General features: G+C 36.2%; 5 protein-coding genes across 6 annotated transcripts; 2 read left to right on the top strand and 3 right to left on the bottom strand.

Annotated features, from left to right (window-relative positions):
• Nucleotides 1–2124: 2124 nt before the first annotated feature.
• LOC105208425 (mite allergen Der f 3) lies at nt 2125–3492 on the bottom strand. Its single transcript, XM_011178256.3, has 2 exons — nt 2749–3492; nt 2125–2345 (listed from the first exon to the last, which is right to left on the bottom strand). Exons 1-2 carry the CDS (start codon nt 3448–3450, stop codon nt 2181–2183), a joined length of 867 nt encoding a protein of 288 aa, XP_011176558.1. The 5' UTR covers nt 3451–3492; the 3' UTR covers nt 2125–2180.
• Nucleotides 3493–4675: 1183 nt separating this feature from the next.
• LOC105208463 (plasma kallikrein) lies at nt 4676–5692 on the bottom strand. The gene is made up of 3 exons (XM_011178318.3): nt 5558–5692; nt 4954–5501; nt 4676–4900 (listed from the first exon to the last, which is right to left on the bottom strand). Exons 1-3 carry the CDS (start codon nt 5640–5642, stop codon nt 4721–4723), a joined length of 813 nt encoding a protein of 270 aa, XP_011176620.1. The 5' UTR covers nt 5643–5692; the 3' UTR covers nt 4676–4720.
• LOC105208426 (chymotrypsin-2) lies at nt 5574–13403 on the top strand. 2 transcript variants are annotated; one of them, XM_054233860.1, is made up of 7 exons: nt 5574–5893; nt 5999–6142; nt 6947–7179; nt 11249–11675; nt 11736–12337; nt 12397–13167; nt 13227–13403. In XM_054233860.1, the coding sequence occupies exons 4-6, from the start codon at nt 11582–11584 to the stop codon at nt 12550–12552; spliced, it is 852 nt and encodes a 283-aa protein (XP_054089835.1). In that variant the 5' UTR covers nt 5574–5893; nt 5999–6142; nt 6947–7179; nt 11249–11581; the 3' UTR covers nt 12553–13167; nt 13227–13403. The 2 variants fall into 2 exon arrangements, with proteins under 2 accessions (XP_054089835.1, XP_011176560.1); XM_011178258.3 differs by lacking the exon at nt 6947–7179.
• On the top strand, nt 13031–15397 carry LOC105208464 (chymotrypsin-2). The gene is made up of 3 exons (XM_029037720.2): nt 13031–13167; nt 13227–13837; nt 15147–15397. The coding sequence occupies exons 1-3, from the start codon at nt 13104–13106 to the stop codon at nt 15306–15308; spliced, it is 837 nt and encodes a 278-aa protein (XP_028893553.2). The 5' UTR covers nt 13031–13103; the 3' UTR covers nt 15309–15397.
• A 422-nt stretch (nt 15398–15819) lies between these two features.
• LOC105208429 (pinin) lies at nt 15820–17817 on the bottom strand. The gene is made up of 9 exons (XM_029037718.2): nt 17658–17817; nt 17381–17587; nt 16991–17301; nt 16838–16936; nt 16703–16774; nt 16532–16636; nt 16436–16474; nt 16321–16374; nt 15820–16259 (listed from the first exon to the last, which is right to left on the bottom strand). Exons 2-9 carry the CDS (start codon nt 17562–17564, stop codon nt 15948–15950), a joined length of 1176 nt encoding a protein of 391 aa, XP_028893551.2. The 5' UTR covers nt 17565–17587; nt 17658–17817; the 3' UTR covers nt 15820–15947.
• Nucleotides 17818–18480: the final 663 nt, after the last annotated feature.

Here is an 18480-nt window from a genome sequence, read left to right as displayed (position 1 = left end):
GCGCTGGACTGGGTATGTTTCGACCACCTCCATAAATGCGATTTTGAATGCGTTGACAGCTGTGATACAAGGTGATATACGTATATATACTCGTATACATAGATATTCCCGTAGTTCCTAGGTGGAACATAGAGGCTCAATGGTGAAACACATACACTATTTTTATTTGCGAATTTGAAAATGGACGGCGATTTTAAATTTTTAGTGATTTTTATAAGCAGTGTACATAGAATACTTCGAATTAAGCAATGGCAGGAAAATTGAAAATATCTACCTCGTTTATTAAAACTTCATTACCCCTAAAAATTGCTGTGCTTACTCGCTCGAGCGCATGAAAGTAGAGTATTTTTATACTCTCGCAACAAAGTTGGTAAAGAGAGTAAGTCATAAAAACGAGTGAGATATAGGGTTATATATACCAAAGTCATCAGGATGACCAGTAGAGTTGAAATCTCGATGTCTGTCTTTCCGTCCGTGCAACTGTAACTTGAGTAAAAATTTAGATATCTTGATGAAACTTGGTACATGTATTTCTTGGCACCATAAGAAGGTTAAGTTCCAAGATGGGAGAAATTGGACCTCTGCCACGCCCACAAAATGGCGAAAACCGAAAACACATAAAGCTTCAGCTTATAAATTTTCAAATTTCTGCGCAGAAATGAATTGCATTTAGGTTGCAACTCTACAATATACACAAAATGCTTTCGATAGTTGACAAATATAAGTTCTATTGCCGCCGATAACTTCGTACATATAGCAGCACACGTTGTATGATTGCAGTTATCAGTGCATCGTGGAACGCTCTTTAAGCTTCAGGCCTTCAAGCGCAAAAACTAAAATCGGCATTCAACTGGGTCGATTTTAATTTGCTTAAATGAAACACTCATTTAAATTTTATTGACAAACAAATTGAATTGATTGATTTAAATGAATTTATGTGCGCGCAGCAATGAGTAAACCAAGAACGATCTCTGAGCAGTTACGGCTGAATAAAAAGTATGAGTGGTGGTTAGGCAAAGCTCTGTGGCACTGTGGCTCTGTTAGGGTTCGGCGCCAAATGATAGAATAAAGTCCAAATCAGTGAGACAAACAAACTCAATAAATTCCAACTAAATATTGTATGTACTCGTATGTGTACAGATATACAGATATATGTACATATATATAGGAATTTATGTATATGTATGTTATTTACGCTTAGCTAGGTCTGTCGGGAAACAGTAGATTTTCTTCTCAAATCGTTCAAAATAACCGTTTTCTTACAAGTGCATCTCAGATTTGTTGTGCGGAAAATTAAACTTCACATACTTAAATATTTCAGTCATTACATAGCTTAAATGCCAACAAACAAACACTGACTTTTAATACATTTGTATGCTGTGGAACATGAGAATGAATGCCTGCTTGAATGCGAGAGCCTATGCATTTGTCCAATTAGGCATAGTCTTAAGCTTTTGGACTCGAGGTCGGCGGGGCGCACATACACGAATAGAAACTGCGACAAATCAGAGTCAAATTGTTTTCCTTTGCTTTAGGTTTAGTTAAGGTATCACTTCTTATTCCTTTTCGCTGATGTCAGCGAGCAAGTGACTCGCGCTAAATGTCGCCTATTGCTGAATCAATAAATTAGCCCAACTGTTTTGCCAATCGTTGAATGTAAAAAAGAAGAAAAACAAAATATTGTGAGGTGGAATTTTCGAAGAGGTGTCCGTAGCGAATATCGAAAAGATTTTTTAATTAGTCGTTGAGTAAAGTTATACGACGCTTATAGTTATTTATTTAATATTTATTGATTTACCAACGGCATTTCTTGCTGACTTTGTGGCCAAGTGGCCGCTCACATCTGGCGGGTCACTCTGCCTTCAGCGCCATAATAAGTGGTAATGAGGCATGGAAAGCAATATTCATTAGGGACCGGCATCATAGAACAGATTGTTCTACAACTAAAGCAAAGGTGCATCATCTTTCGTCCAGTTCGTCTTGAATGAATTTTCGTCTTCGTCTGTTTGTTTTTATTGTCATTGTCTTTGTCGCTATTACATCATAGTTTGTTTATGCATTTTCCATTTAGTTTCGCGGGTTTCTTTTATTTTTAAGGTTACATGAGTTAAATGTATGGATATCTGCGGTTTGAACACTAATTTCAAGCTTTAATTTCCACAATAGCATGTTTTACAACTTCATGGTATTTCACTGCTTATTACTCTATTAACGTATGGCAGAAAACTTGAGACTCTTGTGTAAACATCGGGGCGACCCTGGGCGCATGTCGCGGTGCCATAGGAAACGATTCCGACCAGCTGTGGTGTGCCGTTTGATACTGTAAGTGGGCCTCCGGAATCACCCTGAAAGCAAAAAGATAATAACAAATCCGGAGCAAAACTGTTTCCCATATGTACATATGTATGTAAGGAATTATGACGTTTCTAAACATTTATGACAAACTCAATAAAAAAACACAATATACATATCTATTTATATGAAAGCAAAGTATTTAGACAGTATATGTAATTCATTTGCAAAGTGTTTAGAGCCATATATGTATGCATACATGTATGTACATATATAAAATTTGGCGGTTGCGCTCTTGCTAGAAGGGGAGCGGAGCTTTTATTTCTCTGATAACCCGTACCAACAGATGGTCATTATAAAATTAATTTTGTACCTACCTCGGAAATTTTTATGGATTACTAATAATTGTTATTAAATTGTGATTAAGACGAGCATATTCTATTATTCGTGACCTACCACACAAGCGCCGCGTCCTCTGTCGCCGAGAGCACATAACTCGTTGGCTGTTATACGGAATCCACGTTGGGCACACTCTTGGTTCGATATGGTGTGGTAGTCTAACACTTGCAATCGCTCTGGCAGACCGCTCGATCCCGTAGGCGTAATTGAGCCCCAGCCTGTTAAACGCACTGCCACCTTCTCGCCCACACGCGCCCGGCTACCCAGCGAAATTGTGCTTATTGAAGTTCTGGCCAAATTGAATGCCGGAGATACCTTCAGTACTGCAATGTCGTTTATAATTAATGAACTCGACGAGAAACCAGGGTGAGAGCGCATTGCTACAACTACATGGCGCTCACCACCATAACGCCACGTTAATGTACCAACAACAACACTGATCTCATTCGGATTCAATTTCGTTAAGCAATGAGCGGCAGTAAGAACGTGCTGAGCACTGATAATAGAACCACTACAGAAGTGGTGATAACGTCCTCGTCGGAGTACCTGCAGCGATACCTGGTACGGAACGATTTGTTCTACAGGCCGGCCGCCATTTATACGAACCACAGTGTCACTTGTCAGCTCATGGTTAGGTCTTTCCATATCCCAGATTGCGATTTCCTTAGAAGTTAACATTGTGAGATTTGATTTGTCTATAAAAGTAGCGTTACCAAAGGCAAAAAAGATTAATACAGTGCACGCCTTTAACTTATACATATCGAATGTGAGTGAGTAGCCGAAAGCGAATAAGACAATTGAGATGTAAAGTTCGCTATTTATAAACCGAATGAAAAGTGAAATGTCATTAATATTTTCTTAAAGATTATGCCGTCGTACAATAACATATAAATATAAATTATGGCATGTGAAACAATTGGGTTTTATTTATTTAATTTACTCTTTTAATATAAAACTCGAATGTGCGAGAAACGATATTAAGGCGGACATATTTTGCCCTATACCGGTGCGGAGCGAGTTAAACAGTACTCGTTACTTGCCTCTTGTCTTCCAATCTGTCCAAGCGTTGAGTCTCCAATTATATCATCAGGTACCAGTTTGGCGAAAATTGGCGACATGTACTAGTATTTGCCCACAAAACAGAGCCTACGCACGAAGGACAGAAATATTATACACATAGTAAATGTGAATGTGTTTAAATTCATTGCATGTTTTCCGTAATCACCAAATTGGTAATTTATTTCAATGCCTCATTTGTTTACAATGCCGTAAGTTAGCAAGTTACTATAAACTGCAATACATTCAAACACAAACATGAGACGCAGTAGGACATAAATTATGGCTGAGGTGAATTCGATGTAATACAGTGCGTGCAATCAGTCATGGAAACGCTATAAAATGTACTAAAATAGTTCGTAACGGCAACCCTAGGACGCAAATTAGGAAATATAATTAGTTTGGAGAATCCAATTAAACTCTAAAACTTGTACATTTGTAAAAGATTTAAAAATAATAGTGCATATTGGGTCAATTGAAGTTTAGAGGAACACATTCGGAGATTTGCCAATGCCTGTCAAGGGGAGGCTACTACAGTCAAACCAAGGTCCAGTGGAACTGCGGAGTACTACACCATAACTAAAGCTATCTTCGCTACATAAACCTACAGGCCTTGCGAAATTCGTGTAGGTCGTTAAAGTCGTCGGAATATGGAAACTACGTTTTGTCTGCTGACTATTTATTTTCCACTGTGTGCCCTTAATCCGATAAAAGCTATGTGTGCACTCTGCGTGAGTGCGGAGATTCTGGTTAATCCATAGATTTTGTTTGCACATTATTTATAGGTCGCGTATGCTTGTTACTTAATTGATGACAACAGGTAGGCGCTTGTGCTGTCACAAAACAAATTGCAACATGGCAATCTTCTCTTACACTAACATAAATACTCTATTGATTGCTATTGCTATTGCCAATAGATATAGCAACGTTTTGATTCGTTACAAATGTTACGGTTTTCTTTATTTATAGCACATCATACTCGAAAACTCTGTGAGCCGAACAAGTTTTCAATTTGTTGATCTATCCAACGTGTCAATGGAAAAATCCTTGTATAAACATATATATGATTTCTCTTACACGAAGACTTTCCATATGACAATAGTCCGATCTGTTTGGTTAGATTCGCCGTAAGTAAGGCACCACCAGAATCACCCTAGATTAAAAAACAATTTACTACAGAAACCAGTATTTCGTTTGCGTACCTACCTCGCAAGCTCCACGTCCTGTTGAGCTATAAGCGCACAAATCAGTACTGGTTACATATTGAAAGCCTAGAAAACGACATTCTCTCGATTGAAGCGTTGCAAATGCGACAATTTCCAGAATTTCCTTTGTTTGGCCCCAACCAATTAGATACGTTTCCATGATGTCTTCCACATTGTCACTGGATCGATAGTCCACAGTATCCAAGGTAACACCGTCGATGGGCAATGGCCAAGCTAGTTTCATCAGGGCGATATCATTACCTTTTAGTGGTACAAAGCCCTTGTGGACGATGACTTGCGCCACATGGTAATGCTGTCTCGTTTTCACCGAAAGATTTTGTACACCGGCCAATACTCTAAGATGTTTTGTTGGATGTCTGTCATAGAAACAGTGCGCCGCTGTCAAGATGATCTGCTCGTGAATGATGCTGCCACCACAAAGATGCCTGTACCTACTACCCAGTTTAACTTGTATGGAGACTTGAAAAGGAACTGCAAAAGGCAGATATCCGTTCATAATTCCGTTGGTTTCCCTCAGCAGGTTGATCGCTATTATTTGCGAATATTATCAGATATTTTATATTTATATGGTGTATATGTAGTACCTTCAATGAATTTTCGGTTTTCACTGATTAGTGCTACTAGAAACATTGGTAGAGTGCCTATGGTGAATATGACTAAAGGCTGCATCTCTTTTAGTGTACTATATTTTTAGACCTTTAAAACCATACTGATTAGCAATAAACTCAGCTTTCTTTTCTATCAAACGATTCAGAACAAAACATTTGTCATAATCGTAATTTCACGGAATTTTACAAGCACATTTCACTGCAATTTGTATCAGCTAATAGGATACCGTTAAATAATTGCTGCTGGAGATACATTGTCAAACAACTTGGGCTCGATATTTTGAAACATCTATGAAAGCAGCCAAAGAGAGGGTTAGTTTAGTTTTAATTTATGTACATACATCCTTTTAAAATGCTGATTTTAAGTTTTAACAAAATCTCTTTTGACGTTTATTAACTTTTACCACTTTCTATTAGCAAGCAAGCACCGTAACACCACAAAGCGAATGACAACCTCAAAGAACTTGTGCAAAGGATTAGCTGTTTGTTGACAACATTAAGACATGAGCAAACAAATGAGTCGCTGAAAACGTACCAACAAGTTCAAGTCAGGTCTCCCGGGTATGTGTGGATATATACAAAGTTATGCAGTACCTAGATTTAAACATGAAAGTGGCAAGCCGGAATGAATAAGAGCAATACAGATCCGTACATACATACAGTGGTGGACAAAAAAAGGGCACTGCAGAACTTAGGGATTTTTTGATGTTATATAAAAAAAATTAATTTCATCGTAAGGACAAAAAATGTTTTATTATAGCTGAATAATGTACAGTAGTTTTCCGAAATAACGAACACATTAATTGTCAGGCCTGTTCGTTAAATCGACTTTTTCGTTAATTCGAATACTCACTTAGAGGTACATATATTTTTCAATAAAAATTAGTTAAATATCCGTAAATTGCCATCCAATAAATGCTTCCAAAATATACCAATTCTGACACTTATACTTTTATTTGGTGCTGAACAATACATAGTTTTAAGTTTTTTTATAAAATTCAAAAATTTTCAAATTGGTACATTTCTTTTGAATTTTTTTTTCATATGTCTTCTTCATGTTGTTCATTAAACCGAGTACATACAAATCCCCGATGTTCATTATTTAAGGTACTCAATGTAACAAATTTGCTTGTTCGTTATAAGCAGTTTTCGTTAAAACGAATATTCGTTCTTTTGGAAAACTACTGTACTTAGTATAATTAATATTGACTTTTATAATAGAGTTTGATTTGTTAATGCTACATCGATGTAAAGTAAAGTCTCAAAAAGTAAGTGTCCCGTTTTTTTGTCCGCCACTGTATGTGTGTGTGCCTTCGTAGCTCCGGTTAATATTTTGTATATGCATGTTCTTAAATGCTTGCACAGATATACATTTATGCGGCCCAGTTACATGTCTAGGATTAACGGATGTGTCAACTTATAATTAAATACCTCAATGGTTTACTGCTACAGGATAAAATGCAGATTGTATAATTAATAAAGACGCGAGCAACACATACATACGTATGATATACCCGTATACCAATACATCCTTTGCTCTGAATTTTTGGATATTAATTTTTAGAATTAAAGTGATAGTTCATTACTCTGTGAAATCGGTACGTATATAACCAAGCGCATACTCTATTGACTTATGTATGTATGTATTGCAATACACCATTAAGCCACAAGACCATTTTGCTGGCAGCACATTCGACTTTTTTTTAATTTGGTCGTTGATAGCAATCAGTGAAAATTGTCATACTCTCGCAACAAGTTGCTACGAGAGTATAATGTTTTTGTGCACATAACGGTTTATTGTAAGTTCTAAATCTAAACGAGTTATATATGGAGTTATGTATATATAACAAAATGATCAGGATGACGAGTAACGAGTAGTGTCCGTCCGTCCGTACAAGCGCTAACTTGAGATATCTTGATGAAACTTGGTACACATGTTCTTTGGAACCATTCGTAAATGGGCGAAATCGGACCGCTGCCACGCTCACAAAATGTCGAAAACCGAAAACATATAAGATCCCATAACAAAGCCATAATTAAAGCTATGAAATATTGTAGAAAGCATCGCACTAAGAAGAGGCATATTTGATAATTTGTAATTTTTTTGGGAAAGTGGGTGTGGCCCCGCCCCTACTAAGTTTTTTTATACATATCTCGTAAACTACTAAAGTTATATCAACCAAACTCTCTGGGGTCGTGTTTTTAGCCATTACCTTATACAGTCTAAAAGGCCTAAAATTTCATTGTAAAGAAGCCACACAAGAGCTTCACTCAAATTTGTACACAAGATTTGACCATATCTCAGAAACTATTGACCAATTTCAATGAAATTCGGTTCGTAATATTTTCATGGCATCCCAATGATATGTTATGTAAATAATCGAAATCGGTTCACAAACACGCCTACTTCCCATATACCAGAAATTTGATGTCGATCTGAATCGTTTACTTTACAAAATATAAAGTAAGCATTAGTGAAGATATCGGAACAGAACTTTATAAAAATACTGCATTTAATGAGTGACATCGCTCTTCTAAAAATCGTCGAAATCAGTCCATAAGTTTTAAAGACTGAAATCGAATATGAGGACCTCAGTGCTTCTAACAAATTTTTTATCGAAAATATAGGTAAGTCTCTCAGAAAATTTTGAAGAAATTCAGACTGTATATGTTTCTTCTAATAATATATCTCCGTTCATGTTTAATAAAATGAAATAAATAAATTGCGAGAGTATAAAATGTTCGGTTACAGCCGAACTTAGCCCTTCCTTACTTGTTAATTTGTAGTTTATAGGGGTTAAGATATATTCAAAGTAGGACCTTCAGTTGGAAATTCTCCAACGTGAAGGTTTAAACCCAGTGAAGAAATACATGTATCTCCCATCCAATAAAATCATAATTTTCATCCTTTGACTTTGATTTAAATCTCTTAATTATATTCAGTATATCCACGAGCGAAACAATGAGTGGTGTGAAATATTTCTGACATGGGTCAATTTATATCATTTACAATCATGTAGGCTGATTAGTCTTCTTCACAGAAAGTTAGTTTAATTGTCCTTGATGTACTATACAAACGTATATGACCACATTTTCGATGAAATTCATTTGTATATCATCATCAACATTTTTGAAACATATGCAAATTATTTTAATTCATTAAATCGTTACTGTGAGTCCTTACGAATACGTGTGGTCCAATTAAGAGAGACACATTAAGGATAAGGGCGCCGACCCTGTATTGTGTATGAATGAGCAAACAAACAAAACCAAAAGTTTTACAATACAAATCCATTCTAAATAAAGCCATTGCGCCTTCTGTCTGCGCCTGCGCTATTGGCATGTTAGCGTGGCATACGCGGACAGCGGGATGCAACATCCACCGCGTCGATAAGTGCATAATCAACTGGACGGGTGGGCAGACCATACCAACAATTAACACAACAGAGCAGGGATCAAGACCCATGCTCAGTATGGCCAAAAGAACTTAAAAGGAGGTAGTTAGACAAAAAGACCAGTCAGCAGAGAAGCTTAATAACCAACAAAGGTGTGCATAATTAATTCGATTAAATACACGCAGACTCTACCAAAGCAATTCTACATAAAACAGTGGCAATAATCAGAGTATTCAACTGGAATAGCAATCGCATTTCTATGGAATAAGCAGAATGAAAATGATTCATTAACAACGTGTTGCTAATATTGTATGCAGCACGGACACTCATCTAACCCATACAAGATTTCACGACTGTTTCTATATATTGCCGCTGATGGTATCCTTTGGAAGCAAAACATGAATGAATGAATGAGCCAGTTCTCTGCGCAAATGGGTGCGAACTGTGTTGGCTGATGATCTGCTGATTCGTCACCAACGTCTTGGTTTGGCTGATCGAAGCAACACACTCAAGTCTGAAATCACAATATTTAAATTATTTCACAGATAAAAAACGCCATGCTGAATTGGCCAGCAGAGAACAGACCGAACAGTAGCCAACCGTTGGCACCGACATTGCAGCGATCTTGTATATTTCTATGTGAATGCATGCCTTTGGATAGTGTCGGGCACGTGAATCGATGGGCCACCGAAAGTGGTCATGATATGAGTAGGTGTTATTCCTCAGAACTTCTGCAATTGAAATGCCACCCGAAATTGAGCAATTTGCAGAATTAAACAGCCATTGAATATACATTAATATATACATACCCATGAAATCACTATGTAAGGCGACGATAATAGTAGTTTCGATCTTTTTTAATGTCAAATAGTAGTCTACATGGGCTCAGAATGACAGGGTGAACAAAAATGTGAACTATATGTGATGAAAGGAACTTTGATCCAGATTTTCAACTGTTTCTCTTTTATTTATAAATTGTTAGGAATTAATCCTCTAATAAGGATTTAAACATATTTTGAAATTATAAATATAAAATGTTTGATTATTAAATTTAGAATTTATAATAACTTTCAGATAGATATCAATATACAATATATATTCAAATGTACACACAAAAGGTGGTTAATTGACATATTTCTAAATAATTTAAATCGTGATCTTTTGAAATTATGGGATTCATATCCTCCTATTAAGTAGTTCTTCAAACTAAATAAATCGTACGGAAACGAAATGTAGGAATTCCAATGGAGAAATACGGGAATACTCTACTATAATCTCCATATATTTCCTTCTAATTTTAATGCTTACTTTTTTAATCAATATAGTACTAATAATACTATAATTACATAATTTAGTTAATGCTTCAATCCAAAAACCTTTATACGCAAAACACGTGCGAGTTCCAAATTGTTGTGAAAAGTTAAATACGATAAAATCGTGTGTAAGAACGTACATACATATGTAAATATGGTGGTATTTATGTGCGGGTGCAAAGACACATTGAATACATAATGTACAGTGTAGAAGAAGTTCTTACGGTGTGTTTATTGAATTGCGCTGTTGGCCAGCACCCAGCTTGATACGGCACACAACATGTGGTCCGTCGCAGTTTAAAGGCCAACACACTTAACAATAACTCTGCTCCAACACTTCAGTATGGTTGCAACAGTTGCCGTCTGTCGTCTTCAACGCGAATCTGCACATTTTAATCGCAAAGGCCGTCACTTTTGCTATTGCCGCCATGAAGTGTCATCTGAAATGTTTTTTTTTTTATATATTTTAAATCTTTCTCTTCCCTTTATTCCCTTTTATGTACATTTCAAACGAAGTCGCCTCTGATCTTCAATGCCCGAAATGGCTGAATCTAATATTTGTAATTAGTTTCAATATGTACTAATATTTGTTTATCTCTTAAATATACTTAATGCACTTAAGATGATCGTAATGGCAGTCAACATTTTGATCTGTTCCTGTTTTACGTTCCAAAACGACACCTCATTGTAATTAGTTTGATTATATTTTGTAGACAGCACATTGGCCGATTAGCAGTCCTCCGCTTAAGCCAAATGTTTCTTTTCTGTACATACATATATGTATGACTTTCATGAATAATATTATCTTGTTTATGGTATATATAGCGCACCTTAAACATATATCATATAACTGGAATTTTAAGATTTTATATTATTGCTCATTTATAACAAAGTGTTTTCAATGCATATACTATATAAAGATGGATAGACATACATATGTATATGCTTCTCCTTATCAGAAAACAGGCAACGGAACGGCTGTTGATCACAATTATTATGGATATCGAGTCCACGCTATTTGTCATCGAAATATGAGTAAATACAAAGTTAATAATAACGATGAACTGAAGATATGTATGTCAAACCTTCAATCAAATGAGCTCATGAAGTGTTTTATTTCCTAATTCACATACATAAACCGAAGCTTATGTAAATTCATTACCGCCCACTGCTCACGATTAAAATTAACAAAGGTTACTTCAGGGGTGCCCTGGAAATTTCAGTATATAAACGTTATATAAATTTGGCAAGTAACACTACTTCAGAAATATCATTCGAAATATCGCAGAGAAATGGGATCAGAGGTATTAACCGTTTTGTTGATTGCCTGCTTTCTAGGAACTTCATACACAAGTGTTTGGCGCTGCAAGGGAACCATTATAGAATGTAAGTACTTTTGAAAGGAAGTGTGAATGTAAAATAAAAAATAAACTTCATTCAATAAAGTGGACAGCTACTTCGAATCACAGGATTTCAATTCCCAAGAGAGGGTAGTTGGCGGTGCCGCTGTACCCGATGGCGAGTACATACCTTATCAGGTGTCCATGCAGTATAGAACACGAAGTGGCAAAGACAGGCACTTCTGTGGCGGTTCTATAATTGCTCCTAATCGCATTCTGACCGCAGCTCATTGCGTCAATGGACAGGATGCAAAGCGAATCTCAGTTGTAGCGGGAATACGCGATCTTAATGACAGCAGTGGAATTCGATCACAGGTGTTATCCTTCGAAATACATGAGAACTATGAAGAATTGGTTACTAGTGATATAGCCATCTTGAAAATCGAGCCATCATTCGAGTTGGATGGCGTCAAAATCAACCAAGTGGATGTGAGCGGCAGTGACAAAGTCAATGGGGGCCATGCTGTAACGCTCTCTGGATGGGGTGCTATGTGGCATGTGGGCCAAGGTCCGTTGGCAATTTACCCCACATTGCTGCAACGAATGTCCTATAAAACGATCACCAACGAGCAATGCAAAAGAGTGATGACACAATTGACCGAGACGGAGATCTGTGCATTGGAGCGCTTCGGCAAAGGAGCTTGTAATGTATGAAAAATTTCAGAACTGAATTTGAATTCCTAAATGAGATGAAATCAAATTTTCAGGGTGATTCAGGTGGTCCCTTAGTAATGGATAATGGTGGAAGCTTGAAACAGGTTGGCGTTGTTTCTTACGGCACGGCACTTTGTGCATCTAATAGTCCAGATGTTTACACTCGCGTGTCCATGTTCGATGACTGGATCAAAGCGCGCTTAAATTAAGGGAAATTCCTCCACATACATATGCACCTAGGTATATGATACGGCCTTTTCAAGAAAAACATTTATGATGACATTGAAATAAAAACTTATTTAATTAAAACTGCAATTATAAAGTTTAGCATGGTACACATTATTTAGTTTAAAACTTTCCCTACAGGGTGTTTATATCTCTTCACAAATACTCTTGACTCTTATATTTTTAAATAAATACGCAGAAATTTACAAACTACATATGTATGATTAAATGATAAATTTATTTCAAACTAAAATTCTCGCCCGTATAATATATGTATGTATGTATGTTCATACATGTACATGATATTCATTTCAAGTGTAGCTCTAATTCCCTGACCTAACTGATAGCTATGCTAATAGTGCTATCTTTTGTTAGGAGGTCGCGTCTACTGTGAAGAGTGATTATTAGTGACTAATTGCAGTGTGTACGCGAACTTCTGCAATATTGTGCAACTATAAATGAGTGGGTGTCAGTTCAATTTTAATTTAATAAAATACGTAATTTTAATGACATAACTGACTAAAATAAAGTAATAATGAAATTGATTAAAGGATTTCGTATCTCACACATTCTGAGTACTATGCTGTGTTTCGTCCATGGTATGTTCGAATTTCGTTCCTGCTGGCTGCCATTTGACACTCCGCTTCTTTCTTTTTAGTTGTGTTGTCCAACAGCACTGATACGACGCGAATTGTTGGTGGTCACGATGTGCCTCCTGGTGAATATGTTCCGTATCAGATATCACTACAGTATTTTACAAGAAGAAATAAGTACCAACACTTCTGCGGTGGTTCTATAATATCGTCTAATCGCATTCTCACAGCCGCCCATTGTTGCAAAGATTTCGATGTTAAGCGGATGACGATATTGGCTGGAATACGCGATCTTAATGACTCGAAAGGTGTACGAGTACCAGTTTCTTCGTATGATATACACCCCAATTATGAGGAGCTCGTTACCAGTGATATAGCTATTCTGACACTTATGGAATCACTTAATTTGGATGGAATTCGAATGACAGCTATTGAAGTGCGCGGATCTGAGCTTTTGGGAGGAGGAATACCTGTCACTTTGACTGGTTGGGGTCTACGACTGCCCATTTCTTTGCCTTTTCTGCCACCAGAGTTCGACAATATAAATTACCCAACCATATTGCAAACCATGAACTATCACACAATTACTAACCAAGAATGTACAAACAGCGGAATGGACGAACTCACAGAAACGGAAATTTGTGCACGGGGCGCTATACTTACGGGTGCTTGTTCAGTGAGTGGGCTGATTGTATTTTTATACTCTCCCAATATGTTGCAAAGAGAGCATAATCGTTTTGTCAAATAACGGTTGTTTATAAATCCTGAAACTAAACGAGTTAGATGTGGAGCTATATATATCAAAATTATCGGGATGACGAAAACAATTGAAATCCTGATGTCTGTATGTCCGTCCGTCTGTCCGTGCAAGAGATAACTTGAGATATTTTAATGACGTATATTCATTGACACCATGAGAGGTATTGCAGATGGTCACAATCGGACCACTGCCACGTCCACAGAAGATCGCAATATGGACGGGCATGTTTGCATATAATTTTTTTCGAAAAGTGACCCCCAAATACTTTTTTGTGTATATGCCGAAAACCAAAGAAGGTATATGAACCAAACTTACTGGACATATTTCCCTTTAGCATCCAATTATACACCATGAAATCGGATAATAAACACGCCCAACCCCCACTCAAAGGTTATGTTCTACTAACAAACACTAAATTTTAAAGAAGATATGACAGACAAGAGCTGCCCTCAGATTTATATAAATAAAGGAAAATGGGTCGCACACTTTTGGGTCAAAAACTATCCCAGGAACTACTCGACCGATTTCAATGAAATCTGCTATATAATATTTTCTCGAAACTATGATAATATAAACATAGTTGGAAAATGGGAAGAATCGGTAGACAACTATGCCTACTTCCCATATAACACAATCTTGGATTCCATCTGAATCGTTCACCTTACAATACGATAATGTGCTTCATATGCCAAAAATTTATATATTACTTTATATTTATGGTTTTCAAACATCCGGTGGACTTTATATTGCATTTATCAGTTAAAATGTGAGATAAGCAAAGTTAAATGAACGTAAAAACTTAGATATAATGTAGTTTGGTGGCAAAAATAGTTGAATTCGCTCAGCCCTATTATACTATATATAATGAATTCCGTTATTCTAGTGGACTTCAAGGGGTTAGGTGGGCTTCAGAGGCTAAACCAAGATACATATTTAAATAGTATTTTGTGAAATTTTTATTTACAAATTCCAAAAACTCAGTCGTTGGCACCTCATCTCGCATGACGTGTCTAAAAAAAGGTCTTGCGGTATTGATATTGCACTATTTATTTAGACAATAAAATTGTTTTCAAATTTTGAAACCCACCCCTTAAGCCGAATATATGGGACGAATATTAATATCTAATATTAAATAAAGGAATTGCAAGAGTATATAATGTTCGGTTACACCCGAACTTAGCCCTTCCTTACTTGTTTAAATTATAGTTAAAATTATTATTTATAGGGAGACTCTGGTGGTCCACTGGTGATGAAAACAGGAAGCGGGTTGCGTCAAGTCGGTATTGTCTCGTACGGGCTATTTGTTTGTGGAGTATTCACTGTCATTCCGGACGTGTACACTAGAGTATCCATGTTTGATGACTGGATACAGGCGCGTATGCATTAACTAAGCTTTGGTATTAGAAATAAATTTCTACAAGCGTAAATTTACATACATAAGTATGTATTCTTACAATACACATCATCGCTCACCATACTGTATGTATAATACATATTTCTGTATTTACCCAAAATACTGCTCTATGGATTACTACGCCCCAATGTAGTTGTTATCCTTGTAATAAACCTAAATTATGGACCCATTGAAAGTATAACGTTTTTTGCACTTTTCAAACAATCATGACCATACCATTTTCAAGGGCATGCGATTTAAAAACCGCTCATGTTACCATCTTCACCCATTGAAAAAGCATTGGTGTGTACTCAAACAAAACTTGAGGGTTGTAATGTGCTTGCGGACAATTTAATAATACGGTTCATAAAATAAGTCGACCGAATTTTTATTACATCGCATATGAATACATGTGCTTTGCGACCGGCATGTCATGAATAGAGGCTAAGGAAAGCAGTAAATTTCTTTAAAACATATTGCTGTTTGTATGCTCTTATGTTTCTCACATACGAGTAGATAACTGAACTTGTTATAATAAAATATTTTTGAGGCCAACAATATATTATTTATTCACAAAATGTATAATGGAATGGCATTCTTTTATTACCAAAAACTTTAATGAAATCCAAGTTTTCAGCCATCTGCAGGAGCTTCACCTTCGTTTGCATCAGTTGCCATTTCAGGAACAGGCTCCTCAACAACTGCTGTGCCAATGTCTGGAGGAGCTTCAGTATGTTCGGTCTCCTGCGGAATTGGTTCCGGCTCTGCTTCCATGGTAGGTTCTGGTTCTAGTGATGGTTCTGGTTCTGGCTCAGGCTCAGGCTCGGGTTCATGAATAGGCTCAGGTCCTTGTTCAGCTACCGATGCTGGTTCTTGTGCAACTTCCGGAACAACCTCAGTAAGAGGCTGTGATGGTTGAGTCGCTTCTAAAGGCACATCCTCAATCTACCAATATAAATGTTTCATAAAAATAAACTATTTAAGTATTAAATGAAATGTTCCTTACTATTATTTGCTCGGGGGGTTCAGTAAGATCTTCGCCCAGTATACCAGTTGTAGTCTAGAATTGTTTACAATGGTAGTATGTCTATATACAAAACAAAAAACAAAGTATTACATACAACTTGAATTTCCGAACCGGGCTCACACACCTCTCCGCCCTATAAAGATAATTGTTTACTTATAGTTTAACTTCATTTTGAGAGTTAATGGTTTACCTTTTCGATTGATTTTTTAGTTTCCACCGTAGACAAGTGACGACGAAAAGCCTTTTGAATTGTAATTGCAGCTTGAGTTTGCAATTCTATGTCTTCTTCGTCAAACTAATAATGAGTAAACGTGAAAAGATCAGTATTTAAATTAGATTTCCAATCTGGCCTTGTTCATACATTATCTTGAGAAAGATCTTTGGGTTGTGGCTTTCCTAAATTTCTTCGTACTCTATACCCCCTGAAATTTGCCTGAAATATACAAATATACATACAGTGATTGCTTCCAAATAAAACTACATTCCGTGTTAAAACCTGGATTTTCGTTGCCGCGATTTTTTCCTTCTCTTCTTCCTGTCGTTTATGTTCTCGTTCTTTGAAATATTGATATAACTCTTCGGTACCTTCAAAGTCCTTGACAATTAAAAAGTGTCATTAAAAATAAAGGTATTGTTGATCTTTATGTACCTCATGAGCCTTCATATATGCATCCACAAAGCGTCGATAAGCAGCTTCGATCATTGGTTTGGATATTTTTAATTCCTGCTCCGTGAACTTGCAGCGCTCTATCATTGCATTGAGCATATCTTGCTCTTCAAAGCGCACAACTTCTATATCCTTTCGTTGTTCACAACGCATTCTACTCAGGAAGCGCCGGAAACATTCTTCCATATGAATTGCCATTTCATGGGCCTTTTCCTTACTGATATCACAAACGCACATATCCGCGATGATTTCATCCACCACCGCTAATGCACGATCAATAATACCCTTGGCCACTGCATACAAACCATATTATTCCTTTAATATTTTTTATATGTCTTTGACGTATTCCAAAAGCAAACACTAATTTTTTACCTCTGGCTTTTTCTCGTGTTACAATCACTGAATGCAAATAGTCGATAATGAATTGACAGAGGCATTCCGTGGTTGGCTGACAACGCAATACTTCCCGTGTGATATCCGACAAGAGTTCTGGTAGTCCTTGGGGTACATTTATCATTTGGTTGCGAACCTTTCCCCGTTGAATAAGATAATTCATAATGTATTTTTGCTGATTCCTTTCTGCTTTGTGAAAATTATATTAAAATAAAACATATTTATTTTTGAATCTATTTTATCTGAAAAATATTACGTTTTTTATGTTTAGTCAAATAGGAATTGTTCTACCAATTTTATTATTTTAAATGTTTTTTTATTTAATCAATTTAAGAATTTTACAAAAACATATGTATATATGTATATGTTTTTATTTGTCATGAACTTTTCATAATTGTGTACCCAGACTTTGAATTTATTTTCAAAACAGATTCAGTAGACTCAGCCAAAATAAAAACCATAATACGTATTTTTTATGTACAATTGTCTTATAAGCAAACATTTTGTATTGATTTATATACCAATTGTTGGTACCAATTGTCCTATGCTATCAGCGAAATGTAATTTCATCTTTTTCAAATTTATAGCAATTTTTGTAGAACTCATGTACGTTTGTAAATTCCAACAATAATAATACACAAAATATTATTTATTAAAACTAAATAGTAATTTTTTCCTTAAATTTGATTAATATTTTATTTTTATTTTGTTACTCTTAATTTTATTCAAAAACAGCAACGTCGAAAATTAATTAATGGAGCTTAAATTAATTTGATGAATCTCATAGCTCTTCGAATAGCTATATATGTATCTTGAACACCAAAAAATAATAATGTTACTACAATTACAATATACAGACGACACAAGTAGTACAGTGATCCCCGCTTAAGTGTGAAATAAATGTGACTTTCATTCTAAAAGAAAAAATATTAGATCGAAGTATTTGACAAAAAGCTTGGTAAGTACCTCGAGACACTTAAGCGGGATTCATTTAAGTGCCTTTCCCGCTTAGGTGTTCCAAAAGTCTTGCATGTTAAGAAGGGGCACTTAAGCGAGGATTACTGTATATACAAACAAAA

Source organism: Zeugodacus cucurbitae, chromosome 2 (assembly GCF_028554725.1).
Source record: "Zeugodacus cucurbitae isolate PBARC_wt_2022May chromosome 2, idZeuCucr1.2, whole genome shotgun sequence".
NCBI lineage: Eukaryota > Metazoa > Arthropoda > Insecta > Diptera > Tephritidae > Zeugodacus > Zeugodacus cucurbitae.
The sequence above is the reverse complement of the archived record's forward strand: the minus strand, read 5'-3'. Positions and strand labels throughout refer to the sequence as shown.